The 18,025-nt window shown below is 42.6% G+C and overlaps 1 protein-coding gene across 2 annotated transcripts in view; it reads right to left on the bottom strand.

Annotated features, from left to right (window-relative positions):
• alcama (activated leukocyte cell adhesion molecule a) overlaps window positions 1–14,363 on the bottom strand; it is a 65,253-nt gene extending 50,890 nt beyond the window's left edge. The window contains exons 1-2 of one of the 2 annotated variants that reach the window (XM_084446656.1): window positions 14,300–14,363; window positions 12,648–12,748 (exon numbers count right to left, since the gene is read on the bottom strand). In XM_084446656.1, the coding sequence (XP_084302782.1) occupies window positions 12,648–12,708 (61 nt within the window). In that variant the 5' untranslated portion in view covers window positions 12,709–12,748; window positions 14,300–14,363. Of the gene's footprint in view, window positions 1–12,647; window positions 12,880–14,299 lie in introns of those variants that run through there. The other variant, XM_084446657.1, reaches the window with a different exon arrangement.
• Between the last annotated feature and the right edge of the window lie 3,662 nt (window positions 14,364–18,025).

Genomic DNA, 18,025 nt, shown 5'->3' with positions numbered 1-18,025 from the left:
AAAAAACTAAATTTATCTTTAGTAGGGCTGGGTATCGATTCGAATTTCAAGAATCGATTCGATTCCGATTCACAAGGTTCAGAATCGATTATCACAATTCGATTCGATTCAATATCGATTCGGTTAGTGTTACTAAAACCTGTCTTTTTTTAGCTGTAACCTTAATTACATGACTGCCAAGTTATGCAACACATCAACAGGCCTACTACGGCTGAGTATCGATACTGACTTCCAAAAATGAATGAATGAATGATTCATTGAATGAATTAATGAACTATTCATTCCTTCATTTATTCATTCATTCATTAAATAAAAGATCAGATCAGAATCGATTAATCGATTTTTTAAACCCAGCCCTAATCTTTAGCATGACGTGAAGCCTCTTGATGGCACCAAAGCTTCTCCCTCCTTCAAAGTCTCCGTGCCGCACTTTGTGCTCAGGCAGAAAGAAAAAATGTTCAGTCTGGGAGAAAAAAAACACACACACCTTAAGTTCACTTCAAAAATGGCTCTGGGCCGGGCCTACATTTTAAAGGATCACACTTGATTTCATTTCACCGTTTATTTTATTTATTTGAAAAAGCCCCCCCCCCGCATTATCTGACCCCAAATGAAAGGATTTAAACAGACTAGGTTTTTGTTGTTTTAATAATGCAAGACAGTGCATGGACAAGAGATGGGAAGTAGGTGAAAGTGAAGGAGTGAAAACACTCTCTACTCTGGCACAAAAACATCACAATATGAAATATCAAAGATAACAGGTACTTGTTTTTGGAATTATTTTCTCTTGATCGATGGGACTCAAAACGTAAAAAAAAAATCTAGTTATTCTTATTAAGTGGAGTCTGAATCTCTACGTTGGTGGTATCCACCTCTCTCTATGCATTGCGGGTTTTTGTGACAAAGGGAACAGGGAAGGTCAAGGCTAGGGTTTGGGTCAAAGGTCAAGGCTAGGGTTTAGCTTTGCGTCAGGTGGTTGTGTCTCTCTATGACTGCACTCTTATCAACACCACCCCTGACAGGAAGAGCTCATATGTAGGTTCACATTAACTGCTGCATACTGCCCAAAAGGGTAATCTTTCTTTTGCAATCTTTGTTTTTAACGCTTCAGTAGTAGCACCATTATAGCTAACCCTTTGAATGAGGTTGTACACCCACATCATAAAACAAGGGTTTAGGCCATCAATTCAGAAAATTTCTTTTTCACTAACTTACAATACGTTTTTTCTTGTGAGGGCACCAGTTTATTCGCCTTTTGAATGTAAGAAGCTTTGAATTTCGGATCACTTCCTGGGCTGACTACCAGATGGGTTTTATTTGTGGGAACACATAATTAGACAACGCAGTAGCACAGGGTGATCATGTGCATCATCCAAGAAAACATACTGGCTAGCATTCAAAGAACACATTTGTTTCTGGGGACAAGAGAGATGGTTGGGGTTGGGCACTGACTTGAACAAAAGGACAGAATTAATCCTTGTAGAACGGTCTTGAATCTGGGGGTTGGTCCTATGAAGTGAGTGAGTGAGAGAGTGAGTGAGTGAGTGAGTGAGTGAGTGAGTGAGTGAGTGAGTGAGTGAGTGAGTGAGTGAGTGAGTGAGTGAGTGAGAGAGAGAGAGAGAGAGAGAGAGAGAGTGAGTGAGTGAGTGAGTGAGTGAGTGAGTGAGTGAGTGAGTGAGTGAGGCAGAGAGCGAAAACTAAAGAGAGGAGAACATGGCCAAGTGCCACTGGCGCAAACACCATTAATTGTTTTCCACTTTCAGTACAATAATAACGCCCTAGTGAGTGTACTCCACTTCCTCAGTCGTCCCTCTGCTGACTCCATTAGCCACTGTACATGGACCGGACACAGGAAGAGTGTGCCTTTGTGACAAGCCAGCGGGTCACCTTTCATATGAAGGCTGAGACCTGTTGTGTTCAGACAGCCTAGATAGTCTTCTACCTTCCAGTCTATGAGAGCCCATGACAGTCTATGACAAAGGAAGGGTGTATAATCGGTTGTCAGAGCTGTGTGTGGGGGGCCTTTGGAACAAAATAGTTTTTAGCTCTCCGGCACTTGGGGGATATACAGTATATATACAAGTATATAAATGGTTTCCCCAAAAGCAGGATAAATCACTTGTTTTTCTTATCTCTGGAAAACACTCTTTGGAAAAATCTTTTGTCTGTTTTTTTTTTTGGGGGGGGGGGGGGGGGGGAATACCTGAGCAGTGAGGCTATACTGAGATCCAGTAGCTTAGTGATATCTCTGACCCCTACACTGGAGTACTTTAGCATTTTCCAGATAAGCATTCCAAGTGGTTCTCGTCCAGCTAGAGGTTAAAATTAGCCCTGAGGGGCTGGCATTATCACCACCTGGTTTCACCATGCGCCCCACCGTATACAAGAGCACACCAGGCCACGCTGACTCATCCCGGGAGGCAGGAGTGAATCATCACTGACCAAGAACAGCACTGAGGCCAAGACCTTTCACTCAAGATTTCTTTGTTGGTGTGAAGTTCAAGTGACGCTTAAAGCACACTGGATGAACAGCTCGTCAGTCCATACCAAAGACCCCAGCTGAATTCCTCTAAAGACTCTATTAATGCGAGGCATGCTCCCATCTGGATTTTCGGGGCTGATACTGATCACAGATTATTTTCCTCAGGATTGGCCGATACCGATTTATTTTAAAAATAAAAAAATAAAAAAAAATAATACTGTACTTATCCTCTTGGAATGGTCTTACATCCTCTTGGAATGGTCTTACCAATATTATTGTACTGATATGGTGACATTGTCTTTGCATAGATTTAGATTAAGGTTGCCCATTATTAATCACTCATTAATTCATGAATAGGCCCTTCAAATATTATTCAGTATATCAGATATACTTCAATATACAGTGTATCACACCAATGCCAAGTGAGTAAAAGAAGAAGAAAAAAGTTTTCTGTGACCTTTATTTTGCGATTCCTTGAAAGAAAGCTACCAGACATAAGTTTTGTTTAACACTACTTGAAGCAACTGGTACTGTGCTGTGTCCTAATTTTAAACCGCAAAAATGTCCTAACTACAGCTATTCAGACATTTCGTTAACAAGTGATTAGCAGCAGCAGCTTTGGAGATATTTGGGCTGTATGAAAAAACGCTGCATGAAGAAATCCCAGGAGAAAACTCACGCAAATGGAATGGATGTTGGACACTGTTGACATGACGTTATTCAACTCGAGATCAAGCTACGTTACATAGAACAGGTTATTCTGTATTTATACCCTTGTCTGCTGTGGTTAGTCACTATTTCACATTCTGAACTGAACTGACCCACCACTCTATAACATTTAGCTTGTAGTATCCAGGTTTGTACTTGTATCTATGTCAAGCTAACCAGCTAGAATAGTCCTAAAAGATCTGCTTTTGCGATAGGCCAATTTGGCGACCACCGATCGATTCATTTGGAGTGAAAATCGTCTGATTTAAATAAGTGGCCGATCGATCGGAGCATCCCTAATTAATGCACTTCGATGTCATAATGGAACAGTCAACAAGAACCAAACAGTGGGAAAAATCCATGGCTTTCTTTTCCAAGGGTACTGAAACTTGTGAGGTGGAAGGACTAAAGTTAGAGGGCACGAAAAACAAAGAACAAGATCTAGCTGGACAATGGTCAACAATAGAGGACTGTAAATCTGTCCAGAGTGTTCTTCTGATCAAAGACTGGCCAATCAGAGTGGTCTGGTTCAAGCAGTCAATGGTCAATGATGGACCTCTGGTCAAAGTCTGGCCAATGACAAAGCTGTGGTCATTCAGTGGTTCCTCTGGAGACCAGTCAATGACAGAGATCTGTGGTCTAGAGGAACCCTTGTTTAAGTTCTTTCTATTCGGTCTGTGGTTAGTTAGATAGTTTCTGTCTCAGCCAGGGGACTTTATCATTGTCACCAATGGAGGAATGTTTCTGCTTAGTCCATCTTAGCCCTACGTTCCCGCAGAGGAAAAAAAAACAACAACATAGCATGTGTTAGGCTGTGCAATGGCAGCCTAATACATTCACAGCCCTTCTAAGACTGGGCCTTTTGTACTTGACTCCTCTGGCTGGTAAATAAATCAATTGGGGCTTGATGTGGGGAGTGCAACCACACAAAAGAGGAAGGAGACTCAGATTAGGAGAAGAGAAACAGGGGGGTACTGGGGGGGAGGGGAGATCACACAAGCAGAGAGAGAGAGAGGAGAGAGAGAGAGAGAGAGAGAGAGAGAGAGAGAGAGAGAGAGAGAGAGAACTCGTGATAACATTCAAATTCAGAGATAAAAGAACAAAAGAAAACCAGACGTTGTCTAAGACCTTATCTAACACCAAGACCAAGACCACCAAGACGTTTCAATCCGCCCTGGGTGTTTGAATTTGAAAAAGACACAAAGCAGTTGAAAAGTTTGCCATGCTGCATTTTTTTTGCGTCATAAGAGTTAATGACCAGTTAGGGAAGTGTGGAAAGAAGAAACTGAGACTGCCGTCTATGGTAAGGCGCTGGTCTAGAGAATGTAGAGAGATTTAAGATTCCAGATGTCTTTATTTGTCACATGTAATGTATGTGTACAGTCTCAGTGAAATGGTGCTGTCCACTCCCAAGATTATGCTCAATACAGATGAACTCCAATATACAATTTACAAGTTACAAATGTGCTAATTACACAATAAGTACCATTTCTATACAGTATAAAAATAAGGGTAGATAAGATAGGCATGGCACTAATTCAACTGTTTAGCTGAAAGAGAAACTTCCCCAGACTAGCCCCCTTTACCCAGCCACGCGGCATAGACAGCCTGGCTGGGCTGACTGGCTTTAAGCTGGTGTCTCTCGTCACAAACACAGTCAGCGCGGCAGACATTATAAACTACAGGAATTGACTCCCCCACAAAATATCTAACCCCATGTTCAGGTCACAAACCTCATACTCGTCGCTTATTAATTACTGTTTATTTTGAATAATCGTCACGGTCAATCAAGGAGTCCACGCGCCTCAAATGGATCCATTTCTGCCTTGGCCGCCGTTCGCACCCACAATAGACGAGAGCGAGCGTGAAACCGGAGCCTGCTCACCAGGGCTGGTGGAGCTGCTTCTAATTTGTCGCATGAAAAGATCTGTCTTCCGCCTGGGCTCCAGAGCACAGAGGCTGCTGCCTGCTTTGATAACTCAAAAAGCCTGGGTTTACCCACCACTCAGGGGGAGGATAACCCACAGGGGCCCCAGAAAGAAAAAAGGAGGGGGTGAAATGTACATCTCACCTTTCGGAGGGGGGGGGGGGCGGTATGTTTTGTGCGCAGAGAGTATAGATTTCACGTAAACATTAGGGACATGAACAGTGTTCAGCTGAACATCGACAGGATGTGGCCGTACTGTTGTGAGGTGGCATGCAGGCTATCGGGGAGTTTATAGTCTCAACGCCAGACCCATGAGAGTTCTTTCGCTGATAGACTACGTATGCTACGCTAACTACGTTACTGAATGCTGCAGATCTCTCTGTGGGTCTGGGACACTTCATGCAAAAATCTGGTGCTCAAATCCTGGCAATTCATTGGTTTCGCAGGAATCCCTGCAAAATCAATCAGTAACGATTTTCGCAATCAGGCGTTCCCACCCATAGATATGCCCCGCCCATCTGGGCTAGCGTCTCATTTGCTGCTACGACCCGTCACTCTTTCAACTTTGAACCGTCGATACGCCCTCAGAATACCAGCTTGAGCGACGAGTGGCACAGACTATTATGTAGTATGCAGAGTGCAGCGATTCAACGTAATATTTGAGTCTGGAGAGAGACTAGGGAGTTTGAAACCAAGGAACCAAAACAAACCTGTTCAATAGGACCTAATATCCAGCCAGATTGATGAGGCTCCACCATTTGCTCTACTGGAGTACAACATTGATTTTTATGTATTGAACCACACAGAAATACAAAATCAGAATGCCTATTCAGAGGTGTAGTACTTTATCTTTCTGGAAGGTAGGCTGTTGCACAAGTAGGCCTATGGATGGATGAATGGATGGAACAGATGGTGGACCAATCTCCTAATTAAAAATCCACTTCACTGATCACTTCCACCAGATCCCTTATCTGTTGCAAAAAGTGTTGTCAAGTTGGGCCTTGCTGAGCATGACCTCTGCTATCGGTTACAACCAGACAGGGCCTCAATTTGATCACCGGTGTCTAGTTTTTTTTCTAGACAATAAGTGAGAATCCACACTTAATTCAATCCAGGGCCCCCAAGGTCAATATGTTCATGCCGCCAGCTGCCACTAGCTATGTCCTCATCTTTCTACTCTGCCCTAGAGCACTTCAGCCAAATTAGTAGCTACAAGAGCCTGAATGGGGTTCATTTCCATGTCTGCCCAACCCCTTCTATAGCCCCACTCTATGCCGCCATGCCCATCTTATCTTCTCAGACTATGAAAATGGAAGGCGAGTACCCATCCCTATGCAAATCCCAGCCTGAGTTGAAGTAACCTCTATTTCAAGTGAGTAGGTGCAATTCATTATTAGGGACAACCATCCTGTCACTCGCTGCTTGATTTACACAGCGCTAGTAAAATAACACAGGGCTCTGGGGAGGCGCGGCGGAGGATAGCACTAAATCGTGTTGTGGATAACATTTGACCTGGCTTAATTAGTGTTATGTGGTGCGATATAAGCCATCCAGGGGGAGGATTAATCGACAGAGATACATCTTAGTTGTCAAGAGCCTTTTCACTCCGCCAGAACGGAGAGACAGAGAGCTTTGTCCGTCTCTCGCAGGCGGTGCTAACTCTAGTTCACTAGCTTCTTGTTTCACACTGCTAGCTTCGACCCCTTTAAAAACAAAAACACCTACCTTTCTTTTATGTTGCACATGTATGGAAAGAGCGCACAAAATAACATCACCTCCCTTTCACAGCAATGCTTACTGAAAAATATAGTAATAAGCAGAGACTATACTATACCTAGTAGTGATACAAACATAAGTGATTCATTTGCTGATGAATCATGTCAATCGACTCCTCAGACATAAGAGTAAACGTGGAGGCACCCAGGGGCTGATGAATGCTTACATTGTGAGGGCCTACTGTAGGGAGGCAGCAATTAACGAACAAACAATTTCCACATGACCCACTTCCAGCCCTTCTCTGGTGTCCATGTTGTGGGCGATAATCCTATCTCATCACGGTCATAAACCAGGCTGCTTCGCTCCACTTCTCCTGTAGCATATTAACCTGATCACATGCTACACACAGCGCATGTGAAAGACAGAGAACTAGCCGTCTCCGGCTTCTGCCACAGATAGACACTCTCTCACATGCATGCACACACACACACACACACACACACACACACACACACACATCTCACAGTACACTAAAAACACAAAGAGATTTAAGTAAACACTCAAAAATCTTCTTCAACTCTGTTAGCCCATTGTCTACAGTGTAGTTATTCTAAACATGTTGGTTGTGAGTGACTAATCGTCATCATCATCAAGAAAATCCTACTACCGCCAACAATAATGTGGCCTGGTCCATTACTACTGTGTCTTTGAATGACAGACTGTTCTGATGTGCTTAGATTAAAATGATTTGTGAAAATGTCTACATTGGGTGATCCATACCATTAGACTAAGCCAGACATACATTTACATACAGTAAAACATTGGCAAGCATGATAGGCACTTATTTTTTGATCAAAGGAAAAAAAAAAGCAACAAGGATTACACAATCCTTCTATTTGACATATATATTGGGTCTAATCACTATCAAACTCACTGCTCTGAAACTGAACTGAGACATATCCTTCTCGGGTGGCCTGTTGTGCTGAGCAGTGATATCCCCATTTATGCATGCACTAGAGGCACATGTAATTGGGTGTTTTAGCAATCAATGCTAGCCCTGGCGCTGACTCCAACATCAGTACACTTACCTGGACCGTAATGTGCTATAAGCTTTCTAAAAATGCTTCAGCAAGCATGTTGAGCCAATTTCAGCCCATATCCGCTAGATAATCACATGAGAAGCCGCCAAATGACTTTTACTCCCTGAGGGGAGAAACATGTGCCCACTTGTCAGTGGTGATCTGCTCAAAGTACAATCTCTGGGAGAGAACAATGCCATCACGTTGCTTGCAGGGTCTCAATTAACCCAGTATGTCTGTATGCTAGCTGTTGAGCTTGTTTGTTTATCCCTCTGAGAAGGCCAGGCGGCTAATTGACATCTACGACTGCGATAATCGCGCTAACCGTGGGAGTTCCATGTCCACTGAGGGCTGCTTTGATGGCAATTGATTTCGTGTTTCCTTGAGTGGGGACCCTGACAAGCAGCCTGGAGGTTGTCACAGTCCATCAAGGCCACAGCAGCCCAAGAGGTAGTGTGGTGACAGCCAGGTAAAATGAAATGAGGTAAATAAACGTTCACACTCCATCGCTGCAACAGAGGTACAGTAATGTTGTTATTAGAGAGGATAGAACAATTACTCAGATTTCTTGACTTTCCAGTGCTCTTGAAACTGGTTTGTATGTGGGAACAGGCTTGTGCCTCCAAGAACTAATCTGTGCATTCAAACGCTGCCTCTAGATTTAATTAATGTCCTCAAGACTCTATCAAGCCCCCTCCCCCCTCCCACACACACACACACTTTTCTGGACATCAACATAGCACTCTCATAAAAACTAAGAATTTCTGAAGGGTTTTTGTATGAGTTTTTGTGAGAGTGCTAGTTTTTGTGATAGTGCAAATTGATGATAAAACATTGTTTTAAAAATGACAATTGGACGGGATGTTGGGATTAGAGGGTTGGGTTGCAGAGAGAGTCACAAGGATTACAGGATAAAATCTGTTTTGTTTCAATGAATACATTTCCCAGTAGTCATTTAGGGAATACAGATAAATGGTGCCTTCTAACCAGAGCGGAGATAAGTATATTACGAGATTTGGGTTGTTGGGGGATGGGGGGGGACTCAGCACCGAGGGAATAGGAAGGGTGGATGAGTGCATGGATTGAGGATGAGTGCATGGACGGAGGATGAGTGCATGGATGGAGGATGAGTGCATGGATGGAGGATGAGTGCATGGATGCATCAATGGAGCGGAGAGAAAAAACAATGCCTTTTCCTGTCAAATGGTCGGAGCAATTGCTGTAAAAGCCTTTGAAGGCCAGAGGAAGGACCCCCCACCGCCGCACGCACGTACGCACGCAGCGCACACACACACACACACACACACAGCCCCAGACAGCTCCCTGTTATTGTCTGCATGGGTAATGTGAGTAATTGCCTGACTACAGTGGGGAGCATACCTGAATGTCCTGAATCTTAGATGTCCCGACCAAATGAACAATGATTCTCTGGCAAATTGCTCGGTTTTAAAGTTTACATCATCACACTGTGGCTGTACCAGATAGGTTTTCAGACAAAACAGACCTGTTCATGAGCTTGATATCTCAGTTGGAATGATCATTTACTCGCAAACATCTGACAGTTCTCCCTGTACAATGTTGTGAACAATGAGTTGGATAAACTAATCCAAATTGGCAAATCCATTTGAACAACAAACTCAACTTTCCAGTTTGGAATCTAATTGAAACCGACAGGAGTCTGACACAACTCAGGTCCCTTTTTTCCCAAACAATTCACTAATCCAATGAGAATGCAGAGGCAGGAAAACATTAGCCAAAATGCATTCCGTCTGAATTTCCCCAGAGTTTCTCCTTGGCATCATGGTGGACTTAATACTAGAATTTTAATTTTCCTGCACATTAAACAAAGCTTCCTATCCCCCCAGTGACTACAGCAAGTAGTTAAAAGTGTTTCACTTCCTTCTGTCTTTCATGGGCAGTCAAATGACATTTACCATGACATCACCCAAAAAGAGACCAAAGTACACTGATACTGGTGAGTCAAGTATTTACTTTAAGGAAGTAGGCTACAGTATGCGTCATGTGTGTGTGTGTGTGCGTGTTTGCGTGCATGCGCTTAACTACGATTCAAACGATGAATATCACAGTGATTGCAACGTAATAATATGCCTCTGAATTGAATATAATAAACTATTGGGAACAGTCCATCATTTATATGCTCCAGTGTGCAGACTCTATTCTCCTTCCTTTCCAGGCATGTGATCAGTAGTGTTTGCAATACTGTACATTTCAACGCACTTCTGTAAGTAGTGTTCATATGCGGGCGGGTGAGATTTCAAGACAACATTACTGTTGACGGTAAAGGACTGAAGCTGTTCACCCACCGTGCAATGGGCCAGGGACACTTTCCAACCTCAGAGAGGCCCCAAAATTAGTCACAGTACCAGTCTGACTAAATAAATATGTCTGGGAAAGACGATCCAGCGGAAAGCTAAGCACCACTTTTATCGATAACATGAGAGTGAGAGAAAATCTGGATTAATTAAAAGGCTGAACCGCTTTGCTTACAAGGTTGCACAGTCTAATCCTGCTGTGAAAATGTGTGGAATTACAATGGTCTGCTTCCCTTGTTAGTTATTCAATGTCGGCTCCTTTTCCAAAGTCACAGGACACAACTACTCTATGCTTTACTCCAACATAAACATGTTGTAATTAATTGCATCAATAAACCCTTGTTCAACCACAAATCAATAGTTTTAAGGTCTAGTGAATAGGTTGAATTCAAGAACACATATCAACCAGAACTGGATGCTGACTATCTGACTTCTCCGACAACCTTTGTTGGGGAGGCTGAGGAGGATCAATCTCCAAGCCTGTCGGAGAGATTTAAGAGTGTGGATCAAAAGGACATTGACCTTTCCAAAAGTGAGCCTCAGAGGTGGTGGGAGTTGAAGGTAACTCGGCTGACCTTTTGAGGTCACATACATACCCCGACGCACTGACACATGAGGGGGGGCCTCTGTGATTGATGTCACACTCCCTAACCATCCCCGCTGTGAAAAAATTCAGAGGCATTTCCCTCCAGAAAAAGAGAAGTCATTTTACATGTAGGAGCAGAGGTGAATAGTATTATTCTTCAAACCTGAGGCTAGCAATTCCAAGTCGAACACCAGCCTGATTACTCCACCCATTATCTTGTCCAACACTTATCACTAGCAGCTTGGTGGGCTGAAGAGTTTTATTCTATTACATTCAAGTAGAACCGTGTGACCACATTTCCATTGAATAGCCACATTCCACCCTAACAAATTTTTCATTTTGCATTCATTGCAAAATGAATGACAAACTTTTCAGGACCATGAAGCATATGTGATTAATTTGTCCAGTAGGCCTAGATCTTAGTAGGCATTGCTGAGTTTACAGGTGAATCCCCCTCTTTTACTGAAAGTTGCCAAATGGTTCAACAATGGTTCAATCAAATCCAACTAAAATACAGTGAGCCTCGAAACTCTCTAAGTCCACTTAAAAATCAAACATAAAACTGCAGTGGGTGCACAGCAGGGGGCCAAGTGTTAGTTTTCAAACCAAAACAACTCTGGTACCAATCCGTCAGGGGTCAGTGATCGCGGCCAACCAAGATAAGATCAAATAATGGAGGCTCTAACAAGACACCACCCCTTACAGAGCCCATCTCCCTCCCTTAACAAAGAGCTGTTCTGTTTAACTGCGGGCCCTGGAATGACAGATCCTGCTGATAAGGGATGGAAACACTTCTGCCGCTCTTTTTTTTTTACACAATCTAATAAAATGTCGTTATCCACTTGATTGGTCTCATGACATTTGGGCTATTTACAGTGACTGGTCTCGATGTCTTTTAAGGGCACACTTGTCGGCTTCAAATGGCAGTCTATGCATTTTGTTTTAAATAAAAAGGGTGTCGTTATCCTTCATGGTTGCCAGGATTGAAAGTGCATGTGTTTCATTGAGTTGTAGGCCTATGTGTATGGCAATAATGAAATGATGCATCTATGAATTACATTAGCCTACTCTTAAATCAATTCGCTGGACATTAGCAGTGGAACACAGAATCGCGCTTTAAGCCTTCTCTCTACGCAAACATCATTAAAAACTCAATTCACAAGACTTATCAGCACACTGTGAACATGTCACTTTATGACCGCTTCGGATTCTCACCACATGTTTCCAGGGAGACTGGACCTCGTGGTAAGTCCCGCGCATTACCTCACTGATACATCTGTCTCTCTCTCCCTCCCTCTCTCTCTTTCTCTCTCTCTTTCTCTCTCCATCAGTCTCTCTCTAGCTCCTGCATGGTGCCACAATAAATCAACCGAAACTTCAATCGAGTAGCCTACGGCTAAATAATAATAATAACAATAATAGCCTAATAATAATAATAATACGAAGCTACCTTTCAGTAGTCATGTTGGCCGATAAACGATTTTGTGCTTAGACTAGGACAATCTTTTGGGGGAACTATATCGTCTCTCGCGGTCTGTTGAACTATCCGGACTAACTTTTACAGTAGCCAACCGCAGCGTCGCGTCGGTGTGAAATCGAAACTGACAACGTTTGCTATCATTTTGTCACTCACTCAAAATTAAGCATACATTTTACGAGTAGCCTAACCTAATGTCTCAATTTTAATGCACTTGTCCTAATTAGTCCCAAAGTCCTGTTGACACGGGCTAGCGTAGGCTACGATAGGCCACTAAACAGACAGAACAGTAAAAATCTTTAGAATCCTATTTTCTGTGGGCTACATTCGAGCACATACCTTGTTGTAGACACATCGCAAGAGTGATGAGGGAGACGCAGAGGTAAGTGGTCGAATCCATCCTTCCAAATATCAAGATAGCTGGATCCTGGCGAAATCACCTACGGTAGACGAGACACGAAGTTCGGATGAACCGGTGGGTAAAGCTGTGACAGTTTTGTGCCTGCCCGGGGACGTTTTCGCTATTTCAAAAGATTCTTGGAAAGTACGGAGCGTTGTCTAGCTGAGCCAGTGAGAAGTGTGTGCTCTCAGCAGGTGAATGAGGAGCGTGGCCGGGGATCTCCAGCGGGAGAAGAGGGGAACTCCGCCTTTCTTTTTACACGCGTAGGCGTGTCTCTGACCAGCTCTAGCAGCGCAGATGGCGGATCTGCTATTGGCAATTTACAATGAAGTAGCCTACTTGAAATAGGCCTACTTGTTTTGTGAATAGACGACGTATGCTACACACTGCTATTCTGTTTTTATCTATCTAGCTAAACTATCTAGCTTTAAGACAACTTTAAGTAAATAATATAATACCATGTGGTTTAAGATAAGGACATCAACTACAAGAAGTGATCATGAGATAGCTTCATGCATGACAATCCCCCGACTCACTTCCTATTCACTTCTGATCTTGCAGCAGTACGCATCAGGGGATGAATGGTGCAATCCGACATTATTGTCATTCTGGTGTGATTAAGGTGGTGTGATGTGCTAATCTTATCTAAATAAAAGAGTTGTTATGCCGGATGAACTCGAGAGCAGAACCATAGGGGGGCTTAAAAGCAGGGGCGTAGATTCACTCTTATTCCCATGTTTTTTTTTCACCTCAAAGGGGCCCCTAGCCTGTCTGTCAATCAAAAATATGTTTCTAATAATATATTCCTTAAAATAACCTATTGAATTTATCTTAATATGTACCAGCTGAAACATATAGCTGTGATATACTGGAGCTATATAAACTTATTTCTACATAAGAACGAGGACCGGGGATAACAAAAGACGTGTTCTTTATTATAAGGACGAGACCAGACTAAACATGACACAGCAATTCTAGGCATCAACTGCAGTTACGTAGTCACCAATAGGCCTAGTATGTGCTAGAACACCACAACAAATAGTATAGCCATACTAATGTAAGACAAATCACTAGGCTCAATAGGCTATACGGTATTTTAACTCAATTCAATCATCCCTCAGAGGCAACATGTCATGGTAAAGGCTATAAGCTTAATAATCCAATGTAGGCTACTCAAAAAAAAGTTTAACACATGAAACATGACAAAAAATATTTACAAGTAGTCTATTCTTGGAATGTGTAGACTATCTGAACTGTGTTCTTCTTTTCTTCATCCTCGCAAATGTCTCAATTAGGCCTACATTGCTGAAGTCCACCCTCTCAGTCATTTCTCTCTCAATAAAACGCATTGCCAGATTTGAGAGACGATTCTCACTGCCTGTGTACCGCTTATGGGAATAGTGAGTCAATGTAGGCTACCTGCACCGATGACCTGCACATTAATGCTGTGGAACGACTTCCTGTTCACTCATTACAGTAGGCTACTACAGTAGGCTAGACTACAGGTACAGTAGGCACAATGAGGTTACAGCATTACCAGAATGTTATGTAAAATATCAATAATTTCAGCTGAATGCTTTCAACATATCACCTGCTATTCTGTGGAATTCCTCCTTCATGGTCAGAGGTTGTGTCCAGAGCAAGGGACACTTTCCTTAGTTATGCCTCTACACACAGTAGCTTTCCCAATGTGTACTGTATCGCCAATGTTAATAGGCTATATAAAAAAGCTCCCGTTTGCAGAAACGCAGGGCAGCCCACATAATTTGCTCTGATGAGCACGGCGGTGTGAATTGTGTAGTCTAATAATAGCGATTTCAGGCCGGAAAATGTTATTTAGTAGGCTAGATAGTCTACATACTGGAGTTTGCGGAAAAAACTGTAACGTTAATAATAATCCTCGGGGAATGATAGGACATCCCATCGCAGTCTTAAAATCCTCTCCCGGTGAAACATGCATGCATTTAAAACTTAACGAAGTAATGCGCTTCTTCATCTGGTAGGGAGAGACGGGGAGACAGTCTGTTGGGACGGAAAACCCAGGCTTTCCCCCTATTTGAGGCGAACTCAGGATTTGCACTGAACCCGCTTTCTGGAATACCCCACTGCTTTCATGTGCTTCAATCGTTGAACTCAACCCGCCTGCCTTTTCCCCCCACCGCAATATATCCTCTAGGGGCCAGTGGGTTCGCAGAACACGCACCCTATGCAAATTACGCTACTGCTTAAAAGGAAACGAGTCACACGTAGCCTATTTTACCCCCCACGCGCATAGCGCACTGTTGTTATTGCATAAAGATGCAGCTGTTTTTGTGCTCTTAATTACAAACGCAAGCTGTTCAAGTGTAAAGTTGTAGGCGATTGATGTTAATTAAAACACACAAGTTCCAAATGTAGAAGTTTTGATTGCAGAGAACAAGTGATGTTCGTCCACAGCCTAAATGGTAAATGGGCTGCACTCACATAGCGCTTTACAGTGGCCTCTCATTCACCCATTCACACCAATGGCGGCTAGCCTGCTCATTGGGAGCTATTTGGGGTTCAGTGTCTTGTCCAAGGACACTTCAACATGAGGACGAGCCAGGATTCGAACCGCTGACTCTGTTGTCATTGGACGACCCACCATATCTCCTGAGATACAGCCGCCCCACAATGATACTCAGTAAAACATTATTACCACATCAATACCATCATTATTCAAAATAGAATTAAAGATGAGCAAAGCTACCTGCTGCATATAGGCTACATGTCCTTTCAAACATCATTGTTGTAGCCTACATGTGGAAACAAAAGATAGCTGTATATTTTCATGTAGCCTTATGTGAATCATCCTCTGAATGCATATCTTATATGGATATGAGGAAACGTACAGTAGACCTATCAAATAAAAAGTTCATGAACCCTGAAATGCTACCAATTAAATGACCATATAGCACACTAGCTTCAAGGCCCTTGACGGACTGGCAAATCATTGTTACTACTGCTTTGAAACTGTTTCCAAAGACAAAATAGCCTAATCATTGAATATAAATTAACGTTGGCAACCGTTGACAGAACTGTGACTTAACCATGACAGCATGGATAGCCTATAAGACTCAGCAGACTAAGCTGATTGTTGGTTGAATCCCCCGTTTCTGCTATCCTCGATAAATAGACCTCTTAAAAATGTATTAACCAAGTCCTATTTGATGAATGAAGAATAATTGATTACAAATAAACAGATGGTGAATGTAATGCATGAATTGCATTCCCTGAGCCAAGTGACTCGAAAATACCCTAGGAATTGTGAGAATCATCACCCTCAAACTATGAATAAAATACCATAGGAGGTGTGAGAATCATCACCCTCAGACTATGAATAAAATACTCTAGGATGTGTGAGAATCATCACCCTCAAACTATGAATAAAATACCATAGATGGTGTGAGAATCATCACCTTCAAACGATTAATAAAATACCATAGGAGGTGTGAGAATCATCAGCTTCAAACTATGAATAAAATACTCTAGGATGTGTGAGAATCATCACCTTCAAACTATGAATAAAATACGCCAGCCTCCATCAGATCAGAATTCCTTACCAAAGCCAACATTTGTTTGGACTGGCCTCAACCATGAAAGTGTTTCATTTACGATATCCTAGATATTGAAAAGAGTTCATGGTTTGTGGGTGGTTGTGGGTGTGCGGGTGGAATCCAAATTGATCTGCATCATGTAGACTACAAATGTTTCCATCAACAGATGGATCTTAAGCCGCAAATTCACAGCAAACATTTGTATTGTTTCTCTATTAGCCATCAGCCATCAATGCAAGACATGACGTTGAACAAAGATGTTTGCTATGTAAACAACACAAGCATTGTTCTGACTTCTGCTACAGTCACCCCATTGTCTTGAAGTGATAAAGGCTTCACAACATAGGCCTATTATAGCCCCTTTCTCACCAGAAAGCCCTGGTACTTTTCCCCCTGGGGCTAGTCCCTAGAACTCCCTAGTCCCTAGAACTCCCTAGTCCCTAGAACTGCTGTAGATCACATAAACACAGCAGGGTAAGCTCCTCGGTGTGAACCCAGCGAGTACCCCGAAAGGTTCATAGTTCGTGGGGAAAATACTGTGGTCTGAAAGTGCTTATAGTTTAGTTTCATTGTTCCTGGGGGACTTTAGATTGACCCTTGTACGTTGGTGCGTGAGTACCATACATGCTTGTGTCCAGCACACATGTACCACAGACCACCAGGCCCACAAGTCATATTTGGCATGACTTGCACACAGTTCTCCCTGGGAGCAGTGAAAACAAGCACCAGGGGACTGCTTATGCCCAAGCCACGCCAAACATGTACAAATATTCTGATTGCAATACATTTCACAGGAGAGCATACCGAGACTGGTAAGATTACACCCTGTGCTTTCCGTCTCGGAAAAGCACGTTTATCATAGTTTTTCCAACGCATTTACAGGTTCCCTATTGAAATTATGGTTTCTATGTTTCCGGTTTATGGTAGACAGACCACAAATAGTGTTAAATGTCCAAAGTAGCACACTACCCCTTTAAGATTATCGTGCCCAAGAGAGCAATGAACCAGTGCTCACTTGGTAAGTAGTGATGTACAGTAATCATCCAGATTTTAAGTCCTAAATATCAAATTTGTTTGATATTATTGGGGTGGCCCTGATGAGTCTGCGAGCAAATCAGGAGGTTTGATATTGAATCTGTAAACCGCTCACTTTACAAGATAATCTGGATCGAACATCAGTACTGACGAAAGTCCCAGGCCATATTTTTCCTCCAATTGTTGGGAGGGGAGAGTCATGGATAAATTGGCCCAAAAATCCTGTAGTGTGAGGCCGGTTTAACACTATATGGACAACATAGATCAAATGAACAGTAGATTATCATACCATGTTATTGCATGGCAGCATTGTCAAGAGGTTATTTTTATATTAATTATTTTAATCACATATATTTTAATTCACTAATTACTTTAGAATAAAAGCTTACATTTGAGACCAAACACAAAAACCACACCCAGGTGGTGAAGTAATCAGTGCAGGTTTATCTCTACTGCCCTAAGCAGTATTGAGTATTGCTGACTCCTGATTGGTCTAAATCTCATGCTATGAACAGACACATGTCAGGTATGGTGGTCTGAGATCCTTAGCCCCAACTAGTTGATGTCTTGATTCTCAGGTAGAAAAGTAAAAATACTAATTTGAAGAAAATTACCCTCACAAAAAAGTGAAGTGTTCAATGATTCTTGATGCATAGCCTTTCAGTGCAGCATTGGAGAGCGCTCTGACCCCTAACAGATTTCTCTGG

This window comes from Borostomias antarcticus (assembly GCF_949987555.1).
Source record: "Borostomias antarcticus genome assembly, chromosome: 1".
In the NCBI taxonomy this organism is placed as follows: domain Eukaryota; kingdom Metazoa; phylum Chordata; class Actinopteri; order Stomiiformes; family Stomiidae; genus Borostomias; species Borostomias antarcticus.
The sequence above is the reverse complement of the archived record's forward strand: the minus strand, read 5'-3'. Positions and strand labels throughout refer to the sequence as shown.